This window comes from Pongo pygmaeus, chromosome 13, assembly GCF_028885625.2.
Source record: "Pongo pygmaeus isolate AG05252 chromosome 13, NHGRI_mPonPyg2-v2.0_pri, whole genome shotgun sequence".
NCBI lineage: Eukaryota > Metazoa > Chordata > Mammalia > Primates > Hominidae > Pongo > Pongo pygmaeus.
The window spans coordinates 117,982,989-118,005,373 of NC_072386.2; the positions used below are offsets into that span (position 1 = coordinate 117,982,989).

Consider the following 22,385-nt stretch of genomic DNA (forward strand, 5'->3'; position numbering starts at 1 on the left):
ATTTGTCTTTTATTTCTTTAAACGTAGTGTAATGGTTTTATCATCTGCGACCAAGAATTCCAATATGTGAAGTTTTTGTGGCTGTTGTTTAATTGTTTTCCTCTGGCCTGTGCTCCTCGTGTAATGTGCTTCTTCATGTGCTAGGCTGCCTGATTGTGTGCTATTTATTGTTCCTGAAAATTACTTTTTAGGAATAATATGAGGCCTAAGATGAGTTGCTTTTTGGTAGGTAGGATTTATGTTTGCTTTTGCCAGATACCTTTAAACCAGATATCCAGCTTGAGACCTTTTAAACTACCAAAGTGCTGCAGATTACAGCCACAGATTTATGTGAAAGCTGGCTTGTGGTCACCACACCTCAGAGACACTCCCCTGCTCAGCTCTGCTTGGTGCTGTGACAACTTCTTTGTAGTTTTCGGTGGTGGAAGTGGTTTCTTCTGATTCCCTCTTCCTTGAGTGTGCAGCCCTTTGGGATCCTAGCATAATGTGGGGCAGGGCTCCTATTGGACTTGCCTACCCCAGTGGGTCTTGGGATTTGACTCTTTGTCCCCCACGAGGTCACCAAAACCCAAATTCAATTTTGCTGGGATTGACAAACATCCTCAAGCCAAAAAGGACTTTCATGCTGCATTTACCTTTCTGGGTTCCCACTTGCCTTTCAGTTTTAGTTGGCAGTTCCTACTATCTGGTAAGCACTCCAGTGCTTTTTTCCCACCCCTCCCTCTGGCCAAGACAGAGTCTTGCTCTGTCACCCAGGCTGGAGTGCAGTGACACTATCTTGGCTCACTGCAACCTCCGCCTCCTGGGTTCAAGCAATTCTCCTGCCTCAGCCTCCCAAGTAGCTGGGATTACAGGTGTGAACCACCATGCCTGGCTAATTTTTGTATTTTTAGTAGAGACGGGATTTCACCATGTTGGCTAGGCTGGTCTCGAACTCCTGACCTCATGATCTGCCAGCCTTGGCCTCCAAACGTGCTGGGATTACAGGCATGAGCCGCTGCACCCGGCCTCCAGTGCTTTTAAGGAGTTGATTTTAATATTCTTCTAGTACTTTTAGTTTTTTCAGTGGGAGGGTTGATCTGAATAACCTAGCCTGCCATTACCAAAAACATAAGTTATATCGGGAGTGCTTTTCATATAATATGACAAAACATTCATTCAACTGGCATTCATAGGGTCATTTCCTAGTGCCAGACAGGCTGAGCCCTGGATGTAGGATTGAATAAGCCTGCTGAGGTCCCTGCTCCTAGGGGCCTACAGATGGCGGGGAGAGCCATCAGTAACCAATACAAACACATAGAAGGACTGCAAATTTTGGTAACTACTGTGGCAAAAATAGAGGACCATGGTGCAAAGAAACAGGAAGAGCCCTATTTAAGATGGGGTCGTCAGAAAGCCCTTACCAGCGACAGCCAGTGAGGCCGAGCCTCTGAGCAGTGCTTCTCAGACTGTCCATCTTTTTAATTTCCAGTCAGTTGCAGGAAATTAAATATGTGGTCCTACTCTGCATAACTAATACACAGAATCCACCTTATGCAACTCATCAAGGAATTGGATATCATCCAGATTGGTCTGGACTGTTTCATGAGATGAATCCACTGAGCATGTACTTATATGCCACAGGCATGTCAGAACACTGTAAAGATTTCTTGTACACCTTGTCATGGGCTAGTAAACAGTTTGCAGATTGGTATCCATCAGAAAGGACCATACTTTCCTGCCTTAGAGTTCATCTGGGCCAATCCCCTTCCCAATGCATGAGTTCCTGCTTCAGCTTTGCCAGCAGTTAGCTGATCTGTTCCTGCTTGAGTATATCTCCAGTAATGGGAAACTTGATACCTCCTTGATAGGACATTTTTCCTCCTGACACCAATCAATTCTGACACCAACTGAGTGTCCTACAATTCAATTCTCACACCGACTACCTGGAGTTAGCGTCAGACTCCACAGGTTTAAGGGCTCAGTTCCACAAGACTGTCCTCATTTCAGAAGCCAGTCACAAGCATTGGGTCCCCAGGTTACCTACATTCCACATTTCTTACCAACTTGGCTACAAAGTCAGGTAGCCATTACCACAGCCTCCTCCTCAGCTTCCATAACTCCCTAAAATCACTCACAGAATTCATGAAAGCACTTTTTTTTTTTTTTTTTACTATTACTGATATATTATAAAGCATCAGTCCCCAACCTTTTTGGCACCAGGGACCAGTTTTGTGGAAGACAGTTTTTCCACAGACCAGGCAGTGGGAGATGGTTTCAGGATGATTCAAGCACATTACACTTATTGTGCACTTTACTTCTATTATTATTACATTGTAATATATAATGAAATAATTATACAACTCACCATAAGGTAGAATCAGTGGGAGCCCTGAGCTTGTTTTCCTGCAGCTAGACGGTTCCATCTGGGAGTTATAGGAGACAGTGACAAATCGTCAGGCATTGGATTCTCATAAGGAGCACACAACCTAGATCCCTCGCGTGTGCATTTCACAGTAGGGTTCATGCTCCTGCGAGAATCTAATGCTGCTGCTGATCTGACAGGAGACGGAGCTCAGGTGGTAATATAAGTGATGGGGAGTGGTTGCAAATATAGATGAAGCTTTGCTCACCCACCACTCACCTCCTGCTGTGTAGCCCAGTTCCTAAGAGGCTATGGACCAGTACCAGGGCTTGGTCTGTTATAAGAGTACAACTCAGGAAGAACTAAATGGAAAAGATGCATAGGGCAAGGTATGGGGGTGGTGGCATGGAGCTTCAATACCTTCTCCAGTTGTATCCATATTTTCAGTACCTCAATATGTTCCCCAACATGGAAGCTCCCTAAGCCCCATGATTTAGGGGTTTATATAGAGGTTTCATCAGGTAGGCATGTTTTTTTTTTTTTTTTTTTTTTTTTTTTGAGACGGAGTTTTGCTCTTGTCGCCCAGGCTGGAGTGCAATGGCGTGATCTTGGCTCACTGCAACCTCCACCTCCTGGGTTCAAACAATTCTCCTGCCTCAGCCTCCCAAGTAGCTGGGATTACAGGCACCCACCACTGCGTCCAGCTAATTTTTATATTTTTAGTAGAGACAGGGTTTCACCACGTTGGCCAGGCTGGTCTCGAACTCCTGACCTCAGGTGATCCGCCCACCTCGGCTTCCCAAAGTGCTGGGATTACAGGCATGAACCACCATGCCTGGCCAGGTAGGCATGATTAATTAAATCATTGGCCATGGATGACTGCCTCAATCTTCAAACCCTCTCTCACCCTGGAGGTTGGGGTATGGGGCTGAAAGTTCCAAGTTTCCAATCAAGGCTTAGTCTTTCTGGCAGCCACCCCTGATCCTGCAGCTATCTAGGAACCCCCTGAGAGTCCCCTCCTTAGAACAAAAGATGCTCCTCTTACCCTTATCACTCAGGAGCTCTGTGCTAGGAACCACTAACAAAGACCAAATACGTATTCCCATTATACCACACCCCTAAAGCAGTTAATTCCATTTTTCAGAATCTCTTAATTGCTAGAAAGGTCTTTTTATTGAACATAATTCACCTGTCTACTGTATTTTCTTTTTCTTTTCTTTTTTGAGACATGGTCTCCCTCCCTCCGTCACCTAGGCTGCAGTGCAGTGGTGCAGTGATGGCTCAAGGAAGCCTCGACCTCCATGGCTCAGGTGATCCTCCAACCTCAGCCTCCTGTGCAGCTGGGCCTACAGGCGCAGGCCACCACGTCTGGCTAATATTTGTATTTTTTGCAGAGATGGGGTTTCACCATGTTGCCCAGGCTGGTCTTAAACTCCTGGGCTCAAGTGATTCGCCCACCTCAGCCTCCCAAAGTTTTGGGATTTCAGCTGTGAGCCACTGAGCCCAGCCTATATTTTCTTTTTTCTTTTTTTCTTTTTTAATACAAGGACAATTTTAATCCTACATTTTCCTATAGTATAACAGCATCCATTGCTAGCTATCTATGAATTGAAACTGCATTTGCTAAGAACTGTGAACATTAAAAAACTTTACATGAAGTCACATGTGTTGATATAGGCACATAGACACCTTCTAGCACCAACAGAATACATACATAACACACACCGAATGATCTTGATGGATAAATTTGCTTCACCAGGTAATTCTGTTTAGTAAAATTCAGTTAATGCAGAATCCCATTTTTAAAATTTACATCTTTGTTACACATTTTTTATTTTTAAAAAGTCATTCCAGATTGTAATTTGCATGGCAATAAACAGTGGCTTCATGGATTCTAAGTTTCTTAAAGCTGTCTATAGCAATTTAAAACACAAGTCTTCTTTTCAATTTGCAGCACCTGACTTAGAGTTTAAATTCATCGAACGTACTCATTAAAACTGTTCAGTTTCTCTAGTGAGAAAGACATCTTTCAATTGCTGTTTCCCAAACTATCTGTTGAGCATGGGTGTATATTGTTTTTATTTGGTTAATAGAATTACTCACACAATTTATAGCCGGAACAAAAACCTCTAGCCTCTCTGAATGGCCTTCCACTCAAAACAGTGATAATAATAAATGTCTAAAATGTATCTGGGGTCTGCCCCAACTTGATATCACCAAACATGTTTCCAAGTTTTTGTTTTTGGTTTTTTGGGTTTTTTTTGAGACGGAGTCTTGGCTCTTGTTGCCCAGGCTGGAGTGCAATGGTGCAATCTCGGCTTACTGCAACCTCTGCCTTCTGGGTTCAAGCGAGTCTCCTGCTTCAGCCTCCCAAATAGCTGAGATTACAGGCACCTGCCACTATGCCCAGCTAATTTTTGTATTTTTAGTAGAGACAGGGTTTCACCATGTTGGCCAAGCTGGTCTCAAACTCCTGACATCAGGTGATCCACCCACTTCGGCCTCCCAAAGCACTAGGTTTACAGGCATGAGCCACCACGCCCGGCCTGCTTCAAGGTTTTCTTAGAAAATATGGTTTTTAACTCTATGCATAATACTCTACCACGTGATATACCATCACTTCTTTATTTCCCAGTTGTTCATTTCTATCATTTTATACTTGTAATTTTTTATATTATAAATAATATTGTAATGAACACTTTCATCCATAAGTTTTATACGAGACTGGTTATTTCTTTAGAATAATATCAAAGAAGTGGCTTACTGGTTCAAACAGTACATGTGGTTTTAAGGCTTTTAATATAATTTACTGAATAATCTCCAGAGTAGCTCAAAAAAGTCCTACCAACAGTATGTTATTATGCCTCCAGAGTCGACTTTCTAACAGTGAAGCAAATTCAACCACAAATGTATTAGATTCTCACCTATCTCAAGATTATCACATCAAAGAAGCAAGAAGATGTATTACTGGTGAGGAAGCCAAATTCAAATTCTTTAAAAAAATTCACTCAACTTTAGATCTGTAAAATAGTCAACAGAAATGCTTCCCACAAAAAGTCTACAGGGCTTTTCCAAAAATAAAGTTAAAAAGAGAGAAAGAGAAAAGTCAGGCCAGGCATGGTAGCTCACGCCCATAATCCCAGCACTTTAGGAGGCCGAGGCGGGTGGATCACAAGGTCAGGAGACTGAGACCATCCTGGCTAAAACGGTGAAACCCCGTCTCCACTAAAAATACAAAAAAATTAGCCGGGTGTGGTGGCGGGCACCTGTAGACCCAGCTACTCGGGAGGCTGAGGCAGGAGAATGGCATGAACCCAGGAGGCAGAGCTTGCAGTCAGCACCACTGCACTCCAGCCTGGGCAACAGTGCGAGACTCCGTCTCAAAAAAAAAAAAAAAGAAAGAAAGAGAAAAGTTAGTACCAAATGACCAAAATTTTTTATTTGACTAAATTCTATTCCATGCATAAGCGTGACAGTCTCCCCTGTTTATCTGACTTTGGCAATAAAAAAAACAAGCAGCCTTGTACAGAACAGTGAAAATGCCAAGGACGAGGGTAGTCTGCAGTTTTACTGTAGAACACATATATACTTTATTTATTTATTTATTTTTTTGAGACAGAGTTTCGCTTTTGTCACCCAGGTTGGAGTGCAATGGTGCGATCTTGGCTCACTGCAACCTCTGCCTCCCAGGTTCAAGCGATTCTCCCACCTCAGCTTCCTGAGTAACTGGGATTACAGATGCCCAGCTAATTTTTTTGTTTTTGTTTTGTTTTGTTTTGTTTTTGGAGATGGAGTCTCGCTCTGTCACCCAGGCTGGAGTGCAGTGGCGTGATCTCAGCTCACTGCAAGCTCCGCCTCCTGGGTTCATGCCATTCTCCTGCCTCAGCCTCCCAAGTAGCTGGGACTACAGGCGCCAGCCACCACACCTGGCCAATTTTTGTATTTTTAGTAGGGACCGGTTTCACCATAGCCAGGATGGTCTCTATCTCCTGACCTTGTGATCTGCCCACCTCGGCCTCTCAAAGTGCTGGGATTACAGGTGTGAGCCACTGCGCCCAGCCAATTTTTTTGTATTTTTAGTAGAGGTGGAGTTTCACCATATTGGCCGGGCTGGTATTGAACTCCTGACCTCAGGTGATCCACCTGCGTCGGCCTCCCAAAGTGCTGGGATTACAGGCATGAGCCACCATGTCCGGCCATATATACATTTTTTTTAAAGGCCTGTCTCCCTTTGGCCATATCAAGATTAAGCTCAGGTCATTAAAAACAGACAGATTTTCGAAATCACTTCTTTACTTCTCCAAGATCTTCAATGCTGTCATCATTTACCTCTGGCCAGTTTTCCTGAATAACATCAATTACGTCATCTGTAAAGTCTTCCTGAATGATAATTTCTTCCTCTTCTGTTACTGAGGCACCACACAATTTTTGAGCAAAAATCTTTGTGCTTTTTTAAGATCAGTTTCAAAAGTTAGAGGCCACACATTCATGTTACATGTTTCTTCTCTGCTCTGGGAATTTTGGCTGTGTAACCTTTTCTGGTATGGCCTTCTTTTCTTTGTTTTATTTGACCCCTTTCACCTCTCTTTTGTATTTTCTTCTCTTCTGCCCCTGCTGTTCCTTGACCCTCATTAATTCCAGCTTCTTGTTTGGGTGAGTTTTCTTTTTTTTGTTGTTTTTTGAGACGTAGACTGGAGTACAGTGGTGGGATCTCAGCTCACTGCAATCTCCACCTCCCAGGTTCAAGCGATTCTCCTGCCTCAGCCTCCCGAGTAGCTGGGACTACAGGCATGTGCCACCATGCTTGGCTAATTTTTGTATTGTTAGTAGAGATGGGGTTTCACCATGTTGGCCAGGCTGGTCTTGAACTCCTGACCTCAAGTGATCTGTCCCCCTTGGCCTCCCAAAGTGCTGGGATTACAGGCATGAGCCACCACACCCGGCCCTGTTTGGGTAAATTTTCTACAGTAAGTTTTGCAAATTCATTTGGAAAATTCTTCTCTAACCATTGTCTACATTTAGCAACATTAGGCGTATATTTACAGTAGCCTGTTGGTAATGAACAGACTCTACAATGAAGGACTCACAGTGGGTAATCAGCATCTAACTCGGCCCTGTTCCGTAGGTCTCCTTTGCACTTGGCCCCATTGGATTCAGAAATGTCTGCAGCCATTTCACAAACCCAGGTGGTTCCCTCCACTATTGCCAGTTGAAGCGACACATGGAACTATCATCTGTATTTTCCACTCAGAGTTTCTATTTATGTTCTCCACAGCCCCAGACTGTAAGTCTGAGCCCTCTTCAATGTGACATCTGTTGTTTTCCTCCTAAGACACAGGATCAGTTCCATCATTGTCATCCTTATTGCTGTTTCTTGGACACATGTAAGGTTGTTAATGAATCTTTTGGACTGAAGTGCTCAGAACTGAACACAGGGCTCTGGGCATGCTCCACACAGCCACAGAGTGGAGCAGGCTCATCCCCTTCCTTGCTGTAGACACTCTACCTCTTTTTATGGACCCTAATAACTCATTATGAACCTACAATATGCTACTTTGCCCACCCCCCCATCTTTTTCACATGTGCTGGTGTTTAGCTGTGGGGCAGCACTATGATATAATGGAGACTATTTTGGAGTCAAGCAAACCTGGGTTCAAACCTCAGCTCTACCACTCTATAGTTTACAATTCAGTGTCTCTGTGCCTCAGTTTCCTAATGGGTAAAATTCCTTATACCATCTGACCTTGTCCTTCAGTAATTTGTATTTTGTATCTAAGTGTAGGATCTTGCATTGTCTACATTGAGTTTAATCTCATTAGTGTGTCTCATAATTCCTAATTGTCAAGACTTTTTGGTGACATCTTGATTCTGTCACCTGTCCTGTTAGCTAACCCACTGAGCAGCTTTATTTTACCTTCAGATGTGCTTGTCTTGCCATCTGTGTGCTTATTCAGATTATTAATTAAAATGAGTGTGACCCCTGGGTGGATCACTGGGGACCTCCCTTACAGCTCACTTGTATGTATCAATTAGTAGATGGTGCAGCAGAGGAGACAGTCTTTCAGCTTTTTACAAATCTATCTTCCTTAGCATTGGGAAGACTCTTTTTTTTTTTTTGAGACGGAGTCTTGCTGTGTCGCCCAGGCTGGAGTGCAGTGGCGCGATCTCGGCTCACTGCAAGCTCCGCCTCCTGGGTTCATGCCGTTCTCCTGCCACCATACCTGGCTACTTTTTATTTTTTAATTTAATTAATTAATTTATTTATTTCTTGTAAAGACAGGATCTAACTATGTTACCCAGGCTAGTCTTGAACTCCTGGCCTCAAATGATCCTCCCAACTTGGCCTCTCAAAATGCTGGGATTATAGGCATGAGCCACTATGCCCAACCCAGTAATTTTTTAATCATTAAAGAAAACTCCTCATATTGACAGTTGGTATTCAGCATGCCACTGCCTCTGGAGTCCCATCTCTCCCTCTGAGATGCTGAGCGGCGCCTTGCGCCTCCCTGTGGTGTTCCATTCTACACTTGGCAGTGTTCAAATCTCTGGGAGGCAGACAGATGCAAGTGCTTCAGAAGCCTAGAGCATGCAGGTCATTTTCCATGCCTTTGAATCCCCTTGGAAATCTGGTAAAACCCGTAGACCCCTTCTCAGAATAATGTTTTTAAATACATGAAATTAAATACATAGGATTACGAAGGAAAACAGTTGTATTGAAATAATTATCAACATGATTTTTGAAACCTAATTTATGATACAGTAATATATATGATTTTTAAATACATTAAATAGGCCAGATGTAGTGGCCTACGCCTGTAATGCCAGCACTTTGGGAGGCTGAGGTGTGCGGATGACTTGAGGTCAGGAGTTCGAGACCAGCCTGGCCAACGTTACGAAACCCCGTCTCTACTAAAAATACAAAAAGCAGTTGGGTGTGGCCGGGCGCGGTGGCTCACACCTGTAATCCCAACACTTTGGGAGGCCGAGGCGGGCGGATCACAAGGTCAGGAGATCGAGACCATCCTGACTAACGGTGAAACCCCATCTCTACTAAAAATACAAAAAATTAGCCGGGTGTGGTGGCAGGCGCCTGTAGTCCCAGCTACTCAGGAGGCTGAGGCAGGAGAATGGCATGAACCCAGGAGGCGGAGCTTGCAGTGAGTCGAGATCACGCCATTGTACTCCAGCCTGGGTGACAGAGCGAAATTCTGTCTCAAAAAAAAAAAAAAAAAACAACAACAAAAAACATTAGCTGGTGTGGTGGCACACACCTGTAATCCTGTCTACTCGGGAGGCTGAGGTAGTAGAATTGTTTGACCCTCGGAAGCAGAGGTTGCAGTGAGCCACTGCACTCCAGCATGGGCAACAGAGCAAGACTCCGTCTCAACAAAAAATAAATACATTAATTAATTAATTATAATACATTAAATAATAAATCTAGCAGCAGGCCTCATAAATACTGTAATTTTGAAAGTGAAAGAGTGTAAACAGTATTTTGAGATATCCGCAATCACTATAATGAATTCTGAAAATATCTTTGATTTTTTTTTTTGTCAGCATGGTTACCAGGACTATCCATTCTATAGTTTTTTTGCATATATTCATAACTGAATGAAACACTAAATTTTAGTTAGAACTTAGGGAAAATAAAGTTATATTTGTTTTGCCGCATCCAAGTTTATGCCCCGCTCTCTGTGCTGAATTCTTTTAGAACTGGCATAGAGCATTGTTTCTCAAAGTTCAGTTTTCATCAGAACTACTTGTTAAACAGATGCTGGTGCCCCACTCATAGAGATCTTAAGGAAGAAGTTTACAGTGGGCCCCAGAGTGCACATTTTAACGAATTTAAGAAGCATAGAACTAAGATCTTTGCTGTTACATAAAAGAAGCTTCTCTGTGCCATCCATGCATCTCTTGGAGGCCCCAGAAGTTTAAACGTCCTGATGACAGCTTAAGAGTTTACTCTCTAGGCGAGAGAGAAAGACGTTCATGCCAGTGTTGCTTTTAGTAGAACAAAGAAAAATAACTGTGATAGGCAACTGATCAAGCACAATAATGTGCAATTATGCAGTGAATACATGGAGTTGTTATGATGTAAATACATATTTATTAATAGTCATAGTGGGAAAATGTGATACCAAATAGTATGCTTATTATGATCTCTATATATGCAAATGAAAAATTGTGGAACAATACACGAAAATGTAATTTGAAAATACAGGTGATTTTTGTTTAACCTTTGTTTTCTAATAAGGCTAATAAGTTTTTTTTTAGTGTATCAAGTAAATAAAAGTTTAAAAAATACTAAAAAATAAAAAAATAAAGAATTTACTCTCTAGGCTCTGCTCTAGCTTTCTAGGATCCAAGGCTTTGGGACCATGACACCAACCACTGTGGAGTCTGGCTGAGGCCAGCTTCCTTGGCTGGACTCCCTGTATGTCTGGTCAGCTGATGCCTGAGGCTGGCTGGTGGGTCATGCCATTGCTGCATGCCCTGCAGTGGCATGGTGGAAAGACCTGGAGACCAGGAGTACTGCCAGTAGTTCATGGTTATAAAGTAAATAACTGTTGATAATGAATCATGCAAAAATCCTACAAGGAACAAAATCCAATGATATGCTTTCACCAAAAGGTCAAAACTAAGAGGTAATATCTTGAATAGGTAATCAAAATTAACATCACCACTGAGGAACAGATGGGTATTTTGAAATATGATAAGCTGAGGACAAACCTCACTTACATGGTATTCCAGCCAAGTCTGCATACCCTGAATCTAACTGGGGAAACATCAGACAAACCCAAAATGAGGAGGGAATATGCTGCATTCTTCAAAAATGTCAGTATCAGACACAAAGAAGGGAACTATAGACACTGGGGCCTACTTTGGGGTGGAAGGTAAGGATTGAAAAATTACCTATTGGGTATTATGCCGATTACCTGAGTGACAAAATTATCTGTTTACCAAATGCCTGCAACACACAATTTGCCCATGTAACAAGCCTGCACACATACCCCTTCAACCTAAAATACAAATTGGAAAGAAAAAAAAATAGTGACAGGCAAAAAAAATGTCAATGTCATAAAGACAAAGAGTCTGTGGAAATGTTGCAGATGAAGGGAGTCTAAAGAAACACAATGAAGTGATCCTGTACTGAAGAGAGAAAATGCTTAAAATGACATTGTTGACTCAATTGACAACATTAGAATACAGATGGCATCAATGTTAGGAAAGTTGATAAAGCTCTACTGTGGTTACGTAAGAACATAGCCCTACTCTTGCGAAATACACACTGAAGTATTTAGGGATGAAGGCTATTATTTTACATCTGAGTCTTAAATGGTTCAGAAAAAATATTGTATATGTGTGTATGTTTGTGTGTGTGTTGGGGGTTGTGAACAAATGAGCCAGTGGGGTAAAACATTAACAGTAGGTAAATCTGGTAAGTAAAAGGTAAACATGGTTTTTTACACTGCTCTTATTTTTGCAGCTTTTATATAAATTTTAAATTATTTCCAAATAAAAATTCATATGTATGTAGCAATAGCTAGTTTTTTAAAATTCCAGAAAATCTGATAAAAGCAAAATAATACTAAAATTTTCACCTATGTTTTTACTCCTTAATAGGCTTAAAAGGCAGGACATAAAAAAGGACACAGAAGATGATGTAATGGTTAAGATAAAAAAAGAAAAAAGAAGAAACCTCTGTAATTGGAACTGGTTTCAGTTCCAGCTCCACTATTTATTATCTCTGTAACCTTGGGCAACATATTTAAACTCTCTCAGTCTCAATTTCCTCATCTGAAAGTAGGGGGATTAAAATAGAATCTATCTCATAAGGTTGATGGGTGGTTCTGGAGATAATGCATATAAAATGCTTAGCCTAATACTTGGCATTTAGCACTCTCTCAATGCATGTCAGTATTTCCAGAGCAATGACAAGGACAGAGAGCTTCCCACTTCATTTTATAAGGTAATTTAACCCTGAAAGCATGACAGAAATACAAATAGAAAGGAAGACTGTAGATCTAGCACACAAACAAATATGATACATAAATCATTTGTTAAAGTCAAGCAGTATATTAAAAGAATACTATACCATGACCTAGTAGGGTGCATTCCAGAAATGTAAGAACCTTTCAATGCCAGAAGAGCTATTACTATATTTATTATTCATTCATTACATTACATACTGTGATTCCCCCCATTTAACCTGTTCTCTCAATAGTTGCCCCCCAAAAAAAGCTTTTGGTAAATTTAATTTTCGTTCCTGAGAAAAGCCTCTTTGTAAACTTTGAATTGAAGGAAACATCTTCAGCATGATAAAGAAACTGACCACAGACGTCTAGTAAATCTCTAGAGGCATGTCAAAGTCAGAGAGTATGTTCCAGTAGTCTGTCTTACATACGTGGCACGATGGAGATGTCAACAAAGCTGCAATAGAGTGACATCAGTCATGCGGGAAAACTGACATCTAACACGGTCTCAGCCCAGACCATGCAAGATTCAGACATTTACTGTAAACAGTAATTTAATGCCTTATAAGGATTGAGAATGATAGAGTGTTCAATAAGTAGAACTGAGTTAATTGATAAATGATTTGGGGAAAATTGATCCTTACCTCAGAGCATACATCAAAGTAAATGATAAGGAATGAACTATAAAAATGAAACATCTAAAAGAATATAGAGGTAAACAGTTTCATTAATGCTGGGATGGGGGACTTTTTGATATTAATTAGGCAAAAGCCCTAAAGGGAAAAAAAATGAAAAATTTGCTTATGTAAACATTTTGAAACATCTATGTGGCCAAAAATACCATATAACAAGTTTAAAAGCAAAAATTTGATCAGAAGAAATTATTTGCAATCTATTTCAAAGATTTCACAAAAGAATACAATAATCAGAAAACTTGGGAGGCCAAGAATCACTTGAGGCCAGGAGTTCGAGACCAGCCTGGCCAACATGGTAAAACCGCGTCTCTACTAAAAATACAAAAATTAGCCGGGCAAGGTGGCATGTGCCTGTGATCCCTGCTACTCAGGAGGCTGAGACAGGCAAATCACTTGAACCCAGGAGGTGGATGTTGCAGTGAGCCAAGATGGCACCACTGCACTCCAGCCTGGGCAACAGAGTAAGACTCTGTCTCAAAAAAAAAAAAATACATTTTGCCATTAAATTGTAAAGAGGCAATGTTGACAGTATAGGGAAGATGGTACCCTCAGCCATTGCTGGTGGAACTATAATTTTGTATCAGTCCTCCTAGATGTCAGATTGGCATTGTGTTGCAGATCCTCGACAATGTACATACCCTTTGACAAAGAAATTTAACTTCTAAGAATTATCCTAAAGAAATAATTGAACAAGTAAGTATGCAAACGTGGAATTAGAAGGGATAAATTTTATTTACAATAACAAAAATTAGAAGCAGCCTAATTGTCCAGTTTTATTAGTTGTATCTATATAATAAAAGAGTATAGAGCAATAACATAGGATTATATTTATTGGCATGTAAAACAGTTATTGGCAAAGCAAGCCACAAAACTGTATATTCAATATAATTTCATCTTATTAAGAAAAATACATATGTATATGCATGGGGAAAAAAAAAAAAACAGAAAAAACCTACCAAAACATGGATGGATTCTAGATGAATTGTGCCTGTTACAGGGGTAACAAAAAGAAGGGGGTTCCTCTAGGGGGCACCAACTCCCAAATAATGTGGAAGTTTCAGCCCAGAAAGGAGAGGTACTTGGTACCCATTTTAGGAATAGCTGAACTCACCGGTTCACTGGTTATTTTTCCTACACCCCAAAGGACTCCTGGATGCTTCCACGATGTGAATTTAGACTGGGTGTCTTTTCTAATGAGAACATGCAGCCACAGCCCTTGGGTGTATGCTTTTAACAATGATTTTTCTGGTTCTTTGGCCTCTGGTTCATTACCAGCTTCATGTTTACTTTCTGAATAAGCCTCTTAATGTCACAACTTTGTTCCATTACAGAATGCAACTGCCCTGCCTGGTACTTGGCGAAGAACAGACGTGCACTTAGAGAACCCAGAATACCACACCAGATGGTATTTCAAATATTTTTTAGGACAAGGTAATTATGCTATTGTGGTGGTAGGGAAGAAAGGGTATTCAAAATGGAAGTTAGTGTTCATATAATTTCTGGTATCCTATATGAGTGAAACTAGCCATTTTAGGAACACTAACATCAGGGCATTTCACTTCAAGGTCAGTAGTAAGCTTTGTAGGTTAAAAGATTCAATTCAGAGTCTCAGCCCTAAGAGTTTTTGCTCATAGTTTCCTTTTTTTATGGACAGTCATTTTTATCCCTGGAGAGCTAAAGATTAGATCATCTGAAAAAGTGATTTGAGAGATAAGATGAATTTTCCAGGGTGGAAAAACAACTTTAGACCTAACAAGGCAGTTGCCCTGTCTATATTGGGTTTTGAATACTTAGTTCAAGGCAATGAGGGAGATAATTGGTTCCCTGAACTCCAGAGCCTGTATAGAACTAGAGAGACATTAGACTGTAGACTCTGGCATCATTCATACATTCAACCATGAAAAGTATTTATCACCTTCTACATGCCAGGCAATGTGCAGAGCAATGGGGATACAGTGGCAAAGACACTCATGATATGGGTTTGGATCCTTATCCTGTCATTATTAATCAAAGGACCTTACACTAGCTACTCTCCATTTCTCTGAGACTCAGTTTTCCTTTCTGTAAAGTGGAGATATTACGAGTGCATATCTAGTAGGTTTGAATGGAAGTTTCAATGAGATATGTAGGAATAACACTAAGCCCAGTGCCTGGCACATACCAACAGCTCAGTCATTAATAGCTATTTACATTTAAAGTGAAGGGCTCAAGTGAAAATATACAGAAAGGTGGAAAACAGGAGTGTGGTTAATGACAAAAGATTTGGACAATGGAAGAATAATCACTATTTTGGGATTCAAAATGAGTTAGAGAAATTGCTTCTCAGGCTAATGTATTCATTTGTAGATATGATGCTTGAATGATGAAATGAGAGTGAGCAGACCTAAATGATGCCTTTAAAGAAATCTGACTGTGTATTATTGTAAGAAGTTCCTTTATTTGGCCAGGCAAAGTTTATTGGTGTGTGGGGGATATAGAAGCAGTTATTTAAAAAAAGGAAATCAGCAGGAAAACTGTCTTCTTCCCAAATGCTTGCAAGTAGTGCTCAGAGCAGTGAGGACTTTAGAGAAAAATGGGGCCATGAGTTTGGATGCCTTCAGGTGCAGTAACAGAAAACCTGACTCAAACTGGTACAAACAGTAAAGGATATAACAAAAAACCCAGAGTCAGGGCAAGCCCCAGGGTTGGGGGATTCAGAGGCCCAGTAATGTTAAGGACCCAGGCCTTTTCCCTTTTTCTGCTTCCCCATCCTTAGTGTGGCAACTTGGCCCTTGGGCTGGCCCTGTTCAGGGTCACAAGATGGTTTCAGGAATTCCAGGCATCACTTCTAGACTCCACCAGGTCCAGAGGAAGAAGAAGGCCGTATTTAGGAGTGAGGAAGCCTCTGTAGAAGCCCCTTGGCAGATTTCTCCAGTCTCATTGGCCAGAATTTGGTCACATGTTCATTCCTGATCCAGTCACTAGCAAGGGGAAGAGGAATACATGATCCCCCGAGAGAGATCAGGGTCCATCCCAAGCTGGCTTTGGGATTATTGTTCCCTGAGCATGTGGGAAGGGCTGGACACCACCTGCAGTGTCCTCTACCATCTGTGACTGGCAGGATCAGTTGCATTCTCACTGTTCTAAACCTTTCTTTTCCAGTCCATCAGAACTACATTGGAAACGATGCAGAGAAGAGCCCTTTCTTCTTGTCCGTGACCCTTTCTGACCAAAACAATCAACGTGTCCCTCAATACCGTGCAATTCTTTGGAGAAAAACAGTAAGTATATGGCTCATACTTGAAGCAAAATTTATGCATCAGTTTCAGGAGATAACTCCTGTGCTGTGGAACTGTGTGCCAGTTTCTTCCAGGGCATGCCTCATAGTCTTCTCGTGATTCACCTCTGAGAAGTTGACAGTGCCTTTGCCCAAAGCACCTTATTTTCTGCACCAGGAGACTGTTTTCTGGCTTGTTTTTAAAAAAAAAAAAAAAGACTTATTTATGTTTGCTAATTACAGCATTCTAGTCTCTTCTGGTTTAAATATTTTCTTTGGGATGACTCTGTCTCTTCTGGGCAAAGAATCAAGCCTTTCCAATTTTTTTGCCTCCTCCTGCTCCTCTTGCGGTTGGTATTTGTGCACGTGGGGAGAGGGCTTATGAGACCTAATGATCACAGAAGAGAACTGTGGATCCACGTGGGCACTTCGTCTGACTTCCGTTGTGGAGTGACTGATCCAACCTCTGAACTCGTGACCACGGAGTTATAATTGATTCCTCTGGCTCTTTTGGGTCATTGGAAAGCATCTGCCCCTGAAACCCATGGTGCCAGCTATTTGCCTCTTGTTGTAAAGTCACTCCTTGTCCTGATCCCAGGTCTCCGCTAGTCTCTGAATCTCTTAGAAGCTCTCCATCCCCTCCTGGGGCACATCTGCTATGAGCCATAGGTCAGATGTGAAGAGGCAGGACCATTGCCATAGGCCTGCATGTGTCATACTTCTGGTCATTAACACTTGCAGCCACTGAGTTGCTACCCTTCACCAAGTTCAAACCAGCTGCTGCCTGGCTTAAGATTCCCATGCAAGGCCATGCCCAGGAAGGGGCCTCTGGTTCAAATGCTCTGAGGTGCCTCCAGGTCTTCCCTTGACAGATTACAGCATCCCACAATGCCTTCAAAGCCTGTCCTTGGCATGGGGGCATCAAGGGCCCTGGCATCCACCTCTTGGCCAGCCTTTCTTCCTTCCCCCCTTCCTTCCCCCCTTCCTTCCTCCCTTCCTTCCTCCCTTCTTTCCTCCCTCCCTCCCCCTCCTTCATCCTCCCTCTCCCTCCCTCCCTCCAAGGCAGGAGAAGGTGGGTTTCCCCCTTCTTCCACTTTTCTGGAATGGACTTTCTCAATGTCACATCTTCTTCCTCCAGGAAGTAGCAATCACATCCTCACTGAGATGGCTGCCATGTATGAGGGGAGAGAGAGTGGGACAAATGCAGGGGGAACATTTGCTTATTTTAATTTCCAAAGATACTGTCTATATGACATTATAAGTTGTGATAAGCACTCTGAAGACAGAGAATGACAGAGCATGCTGCAGGAGCCCTGCTTAGATGAGACAGTTTAGGGAAAGCTCCTGAGGCGGCGCCCAGCAAACAGAGGCCTGAAGGATGGAAGGGAGCCAGTCATTTGACGAGTAGAAGGGGAATCAGAGAGTGTTCCAGGTAGAAGGAGCAACAAATGCAAGACAAACAAGGGTTACTCTAATACCTGGTATTAGAGAAGCCAAGGAGGTGGAATTTAAACCCAGGACTGCTGTGAAGGCAGCATAGGGGCAGGGCATGATGAGAAATGCCAGTGCCTTCACCCAACACCTCTTCCCTTGGCCTTCAGTTATGTGCCAAGAACAATGAGAGGGTTCTCAGCTGTTGATGGAAGTGCTGAAGGGAGGGAGCAATTGAGAAATCAAAACTGAGCATTGGCACAAGGGGTCAGTTATTAAGCCCCTCTTGGCCTAAAACTAGTGCTAGAGGCTATGGGAAGTCCACAGAAATATGTGACTCAACCCTCGATTTCCCAACTGCCAGCACACATCTTCTAGGTTATAAAGCAGTTAGAAAACTAGCTGGGCCCGGCACAGCGGCTCATGCCTGTAATCCCAACATTTTGAGAGGTCGAGGTGGGAGGAGCACTTGAGCGCAGGAGTTCAAGACCAGCCTGGGCAACATAGGTAAACCTTGTCTCTACAAAAAATAAAATAAAAACTTAGCCATGCATGGTGGCTTGCACCTGTAATCCCAGCTCCTTGGGAGGGTAAGGCAGGAGGACGGCTTGAGTCCAGGAGTTCAAGGCTGCAGTGAGCTATGATTGTACCACTGCACTCCAGTCTGAGCAACAGAGCAAGACCCTGTCTCTACAAAATCAAAGTAAGAAAGAAAGAGAAAAAAAAAAAACTAGCTAAACATATAACTCTACACAGTCTTGCTTATCTCTACTGTGTTTCTTCTAAATACACAGAAATGGCTCACACAAATAAAATATGAAAAATGATTTGTACTTACTGTAAAAATTCTATCCAAACAATACAGCAAGTGAAAAGAATCCAACTACTCAGAGATAATCACTGCAACAGGCTTCTAGACATCCGTCCATGTAGACACACACCTGCACACACACACCTGTTACACAGGGTAATCTTCGACGTGCACTTCTGCATGCTTGCTGTGCTCACTGGGTGTTGCCTGATACATACATGCACTTGACTCTACCTGTGCATTTGATATTTCCACTGAACACAGAACCATTTTACTTGAACATTGACTCTGGAAGCTACAAAAGGGAGGAGATGAGGAAGAGCTTTACCAGTTTGTGTTGAAGAAAAACACAAATCCACAATCCCGGGAGCCCTGGGTTTCGCACCCACATAAGCAGCTCATGAAGGTGTCACTGTCACCCAGTGCAGCACTGGAGCCCTCTGCTGTTCCGCACATTCCCCCCGAGCTGCCCTTGGCTTCTCTTTAAAACTGCCTTTGGGCTGGGCATGGTGGCTCATGCCTATAATCCCAGCACTTTGGGAGGTCAAGGCGGAAGGATTGCATGGGACCAGGAGTTTGAGACCAGCCTGGGCAACATAGTGAGACCCTGCCTGCTACAAAAAAATAAATAAATAAAACTGCCTTTGGTGTGTTGGGTAAGAAGAAAAGGTAGACAAGGTAGGATCTGAGCTAGAGGGGCAGATTCAAGACCATCTCTTAGACAGGGGATGCAGTGTAGGCTGGGGCCAGTTAAAAAGCAAAGCCACAGAAGAACTCGGGTTTCAATGGGAAGGACCTGTAGAATCAGAAAACGTGTATTTCTATCTTAATATTCCTCTATAACTGGAAAAAAATTTAATCTCTGTGACACAAACTACAAAAAGAAAAGCTCAGCCCAGTTTCCTTGGCTAATAGAGAACCCATAAGAAGGGCTCTCTCTAGTGCAACTTCTCATCCTCGGCTCCAAAGACATCCTCCTCCCTGGCCTGGAGAGGGGTGAGAGTAGCAGGCCTCCAAGGATGTAGGCATGAAGGTTTTGTTTATGCAAAGAGACCATGGGCTTGGAAAGCTCAAAGAACTCCTCTCCCTTGCCATTGTTCAGAGCTTGGACACATGAATTGGCAGATGTGTCCCAATAGCACAAGAAAAATCATATTTCTTTGCCCGTTCCCTAAAAGAAATGTTCTTACCCTTCTCTAGCCATTTGTGATGACACTTTTATTACTAATCAAAGTCAGGAAGAAAGTTTTAAATGTGTGGTATATGATAATCCCTTTTGCTAACTGTGCAGTGTGAACCTTTGTGGATCCTAAATCTATGTCACCTCTTCTTAGACGATTAGGAAGAGAGTAGCACTTATCTGTTCTGGGTGGTGTGGACGTGAGACTGAATCAGTTAGGCAATTCTTCATTTCCTTTTTAGTCAAAATATATTCATTGAGTATTCCTATGAATGAGTCACAGTTGGTACTCATTTAGGAGAAAAGAGACTTTAAATAAGAAAACACAGATAAATATAAAAGTGTGCATTATGAAAACCTCTCTGAAAGATTCAGGGGATTTCTAGTTCAAAAAGTTTTTGACTGGGAGACTTTATTTTTGGGTCCCATTGAACATGTGGAGACTGTTGTCTTATGGTCTTTGAGGCTTATTTGATGCTTGGCTCAGAGACCAAATTCCCAGCCGGGCACGGTGGCTCATGCCTGTAATCCCAGCACTTTGGGAGTCTGAGACAGGCAGATCACTTGAGGTCAGGAGTTTGAGACCAACCTGGCCAACGTGGCAAAACCCCATCTCTACTAAAAATTAGCCGGGCGTGGTGGCACATGCCTGTAATCCTGGCTACTCAGGAGGCTGAGGCAGGAGAATTGCTTGAACCCAGGAGGCAGAGGTTGCATGAGCCGAGGTCACACCACTGCACTCCAGCCTAAGCGACAGAGCCAGACTCTGTCTCAAAAACAAAACAACAACAACAACAACAACAATGAAAAAACAAATTCCCTTCTCATCTGGTTCAGATGGCTCAAGTGCTCTCCATAATACCTAAGACACTGAACACCTATATGTTGAAGGCCATGCTGAAATCCACACATGTTGGGGTGGAGAGATCCTGGAAGTTGCTATCAAACCTGAGCAAGATTGTTTTCAGTCATAGAATGTGTTTATTCATATACATGCCCCTTGAGGAGAAAGGAGAAAGACTGGGCATGGCTTTCTTTTGAATGACCAGAGAGGCTCTTTTGGAGAAGGAAGTTGTAGAACTTGTCACTGATTTGATGTTTGGACTTTTCCAGGGTACCCAGAAAATATGCCTTCCCTACAGTCCCACAAAAACTCTTTCTGTGAAGTCCATCTTAAGGTGAGTTCTAATGGGTGGAAAGCCCACACATGGATTTGGAGCCCTTTATACACTGTTTTTGCCTGTGATCATTGTGATGTTACCTTTCCATTGTCTTGAGACTTGACTGTGGGTGAGATGTTTTGCTAAGCACTTGACATGACATGCATCACCTCGTGTAATCATCTCAGCAACCCTGTAGGGCAGGTGCTGTGACTGTGCCATTTTGTAGATGAGGAAATGGAAGTTCAGAGAGAGAAAGCCAAGATCACATAGCAAATGTGTAGTGGAACCAAGGCCTGAGTCCAGGTCCAACTGATTTTGAGCATTGCTCTTAGGCATCTCTCCTTACTGCATTAGTTGCCAGCTTCTTTTTTCTTGCATGCACTCAGATACTTTCGTTTTATAAAGATAATCAAGAAATATTTTTCCTTCCATTTTTCTACCTTGAAATAGAAACCCAGATGTCAGCAAAGAATGTACTTATTCTTCGCCAGACAGAACGTTAAATGGATGGAACATCTGGCTGCTCCCTGCTCAGCCGCCTCTCGTGCCCCCACCCTCCCACCTCCCTCTCATCTCTCTCCTTTGCTTAGGTGGCAGCCTCCCCAAAGGAATGCCGCCACTTGGATCCAGCCTGTTGCTTTGTTACCAGCTAAAACGTTACATCATAGTTATGGTAGCTTCTGTTTGTCAGGCACTGTGCTGAATGCTTTATGAGCGTTCTCTGAGTCAGTCTTTAAACTAGCTCCGTGAAGTATATCTATTATTATCTCCACTCCACTTATCAGGAATTGGAGCCTCAGAGAGGTGAAGGGATCTGACAAAGGACTCACAGCTGGTAAATCACAGAGCTGGAGTCCATGTGACTCCAGAGCTTGGGCTGTTTAACCACGAATGCCCTATCGTATGAAGGACAAAGCTTATCTCAGAGCCCTAGTGATTTCCTCTCTATTCGTCTGCAGCTACATGGTGGTAGATGTGTTTCCAGTGTTCCCCGGTGACACGTAATAGCTACAATTCATGCTTACCAAAATGGCTCTAACAGTGACAAACTTGACTCTATCTGTTGGGGACTGCATCTGGCTGATTAAATGGCACCAAGGCCAGGCGCAATGGCGCACACCTGTAATCCCAGCACTTTGGGAGGCCACGGCGGGCGGATCATGAGGTCAGGAGTTCGAGACCAGCCTGGCCAATATAGTGAAACCCCATCTCTACTAAAATACAAAAATTAGCCAGGTGTGGTGGCACACACCTGTAGTCTCAGCTACTCGGGAGGCTGAGGTGGGAGAATTGCTTGGACCTGGGAGGTGGAGGTTGCAGTGTGCCAAGACCATGCCATTGCACTCCAGCCTGGGTGACAGAGTGAGACTCTGTCTCAAAAAATAAAAAAAAAAAGGAACCAAGATTAAGAAGTGAAAAATGTTATATCCCACTTTCAAGCTTAGTTTGGTCTCCAGATAGCAGACCTTTTCCTGTCTGCTCTGTGCCTTCTGATTTTTCTTCTGAGCGGTTCTAAAGCCTGAGTTAAGCC

At 42.6% G+C, this 22,385-nt stretch overlaps 1 protein-coding gene and 1 pseudogene across 4 annotated transcripts in view; one reads left to right on the forward strand and one right to left on the reverse strand.

The window, feature by feature from the left end:
• The window catches only part of GARNL3 (GTPase activating Rap/RanGAP domain like 3), a 167,201-nt gene that overhangs the window by 70,098 nt on the left and 74,718 nt on the right, over positions 1-22,385 (forward strand). For all 4 annotated transcript variants that reach the window (XM_063649940.1, XM_054501436.2, XM_054501435.2 and 1 more), the window contains 3 exons: positions 14,345-14,444; positions 16,155-16,273; positions 20,805-20,869. In XM_063649940.1, coding sequence (XP_063506010.1) covers positions 14,345-14,444; positions 16,155-16,273; positions 20,805-20,869 — 284 coding nt within the window. The remainder of the gene's footprint in view (positions 1-14,344; positions 14,445-16,154; positions 16,274-20,804; positions 20,870-22,385) is intronic.
• On the reverse strand, positions 6,629-7,523 carry LOC129043976 (density-regulated protein-like; annotated as a pseudogene).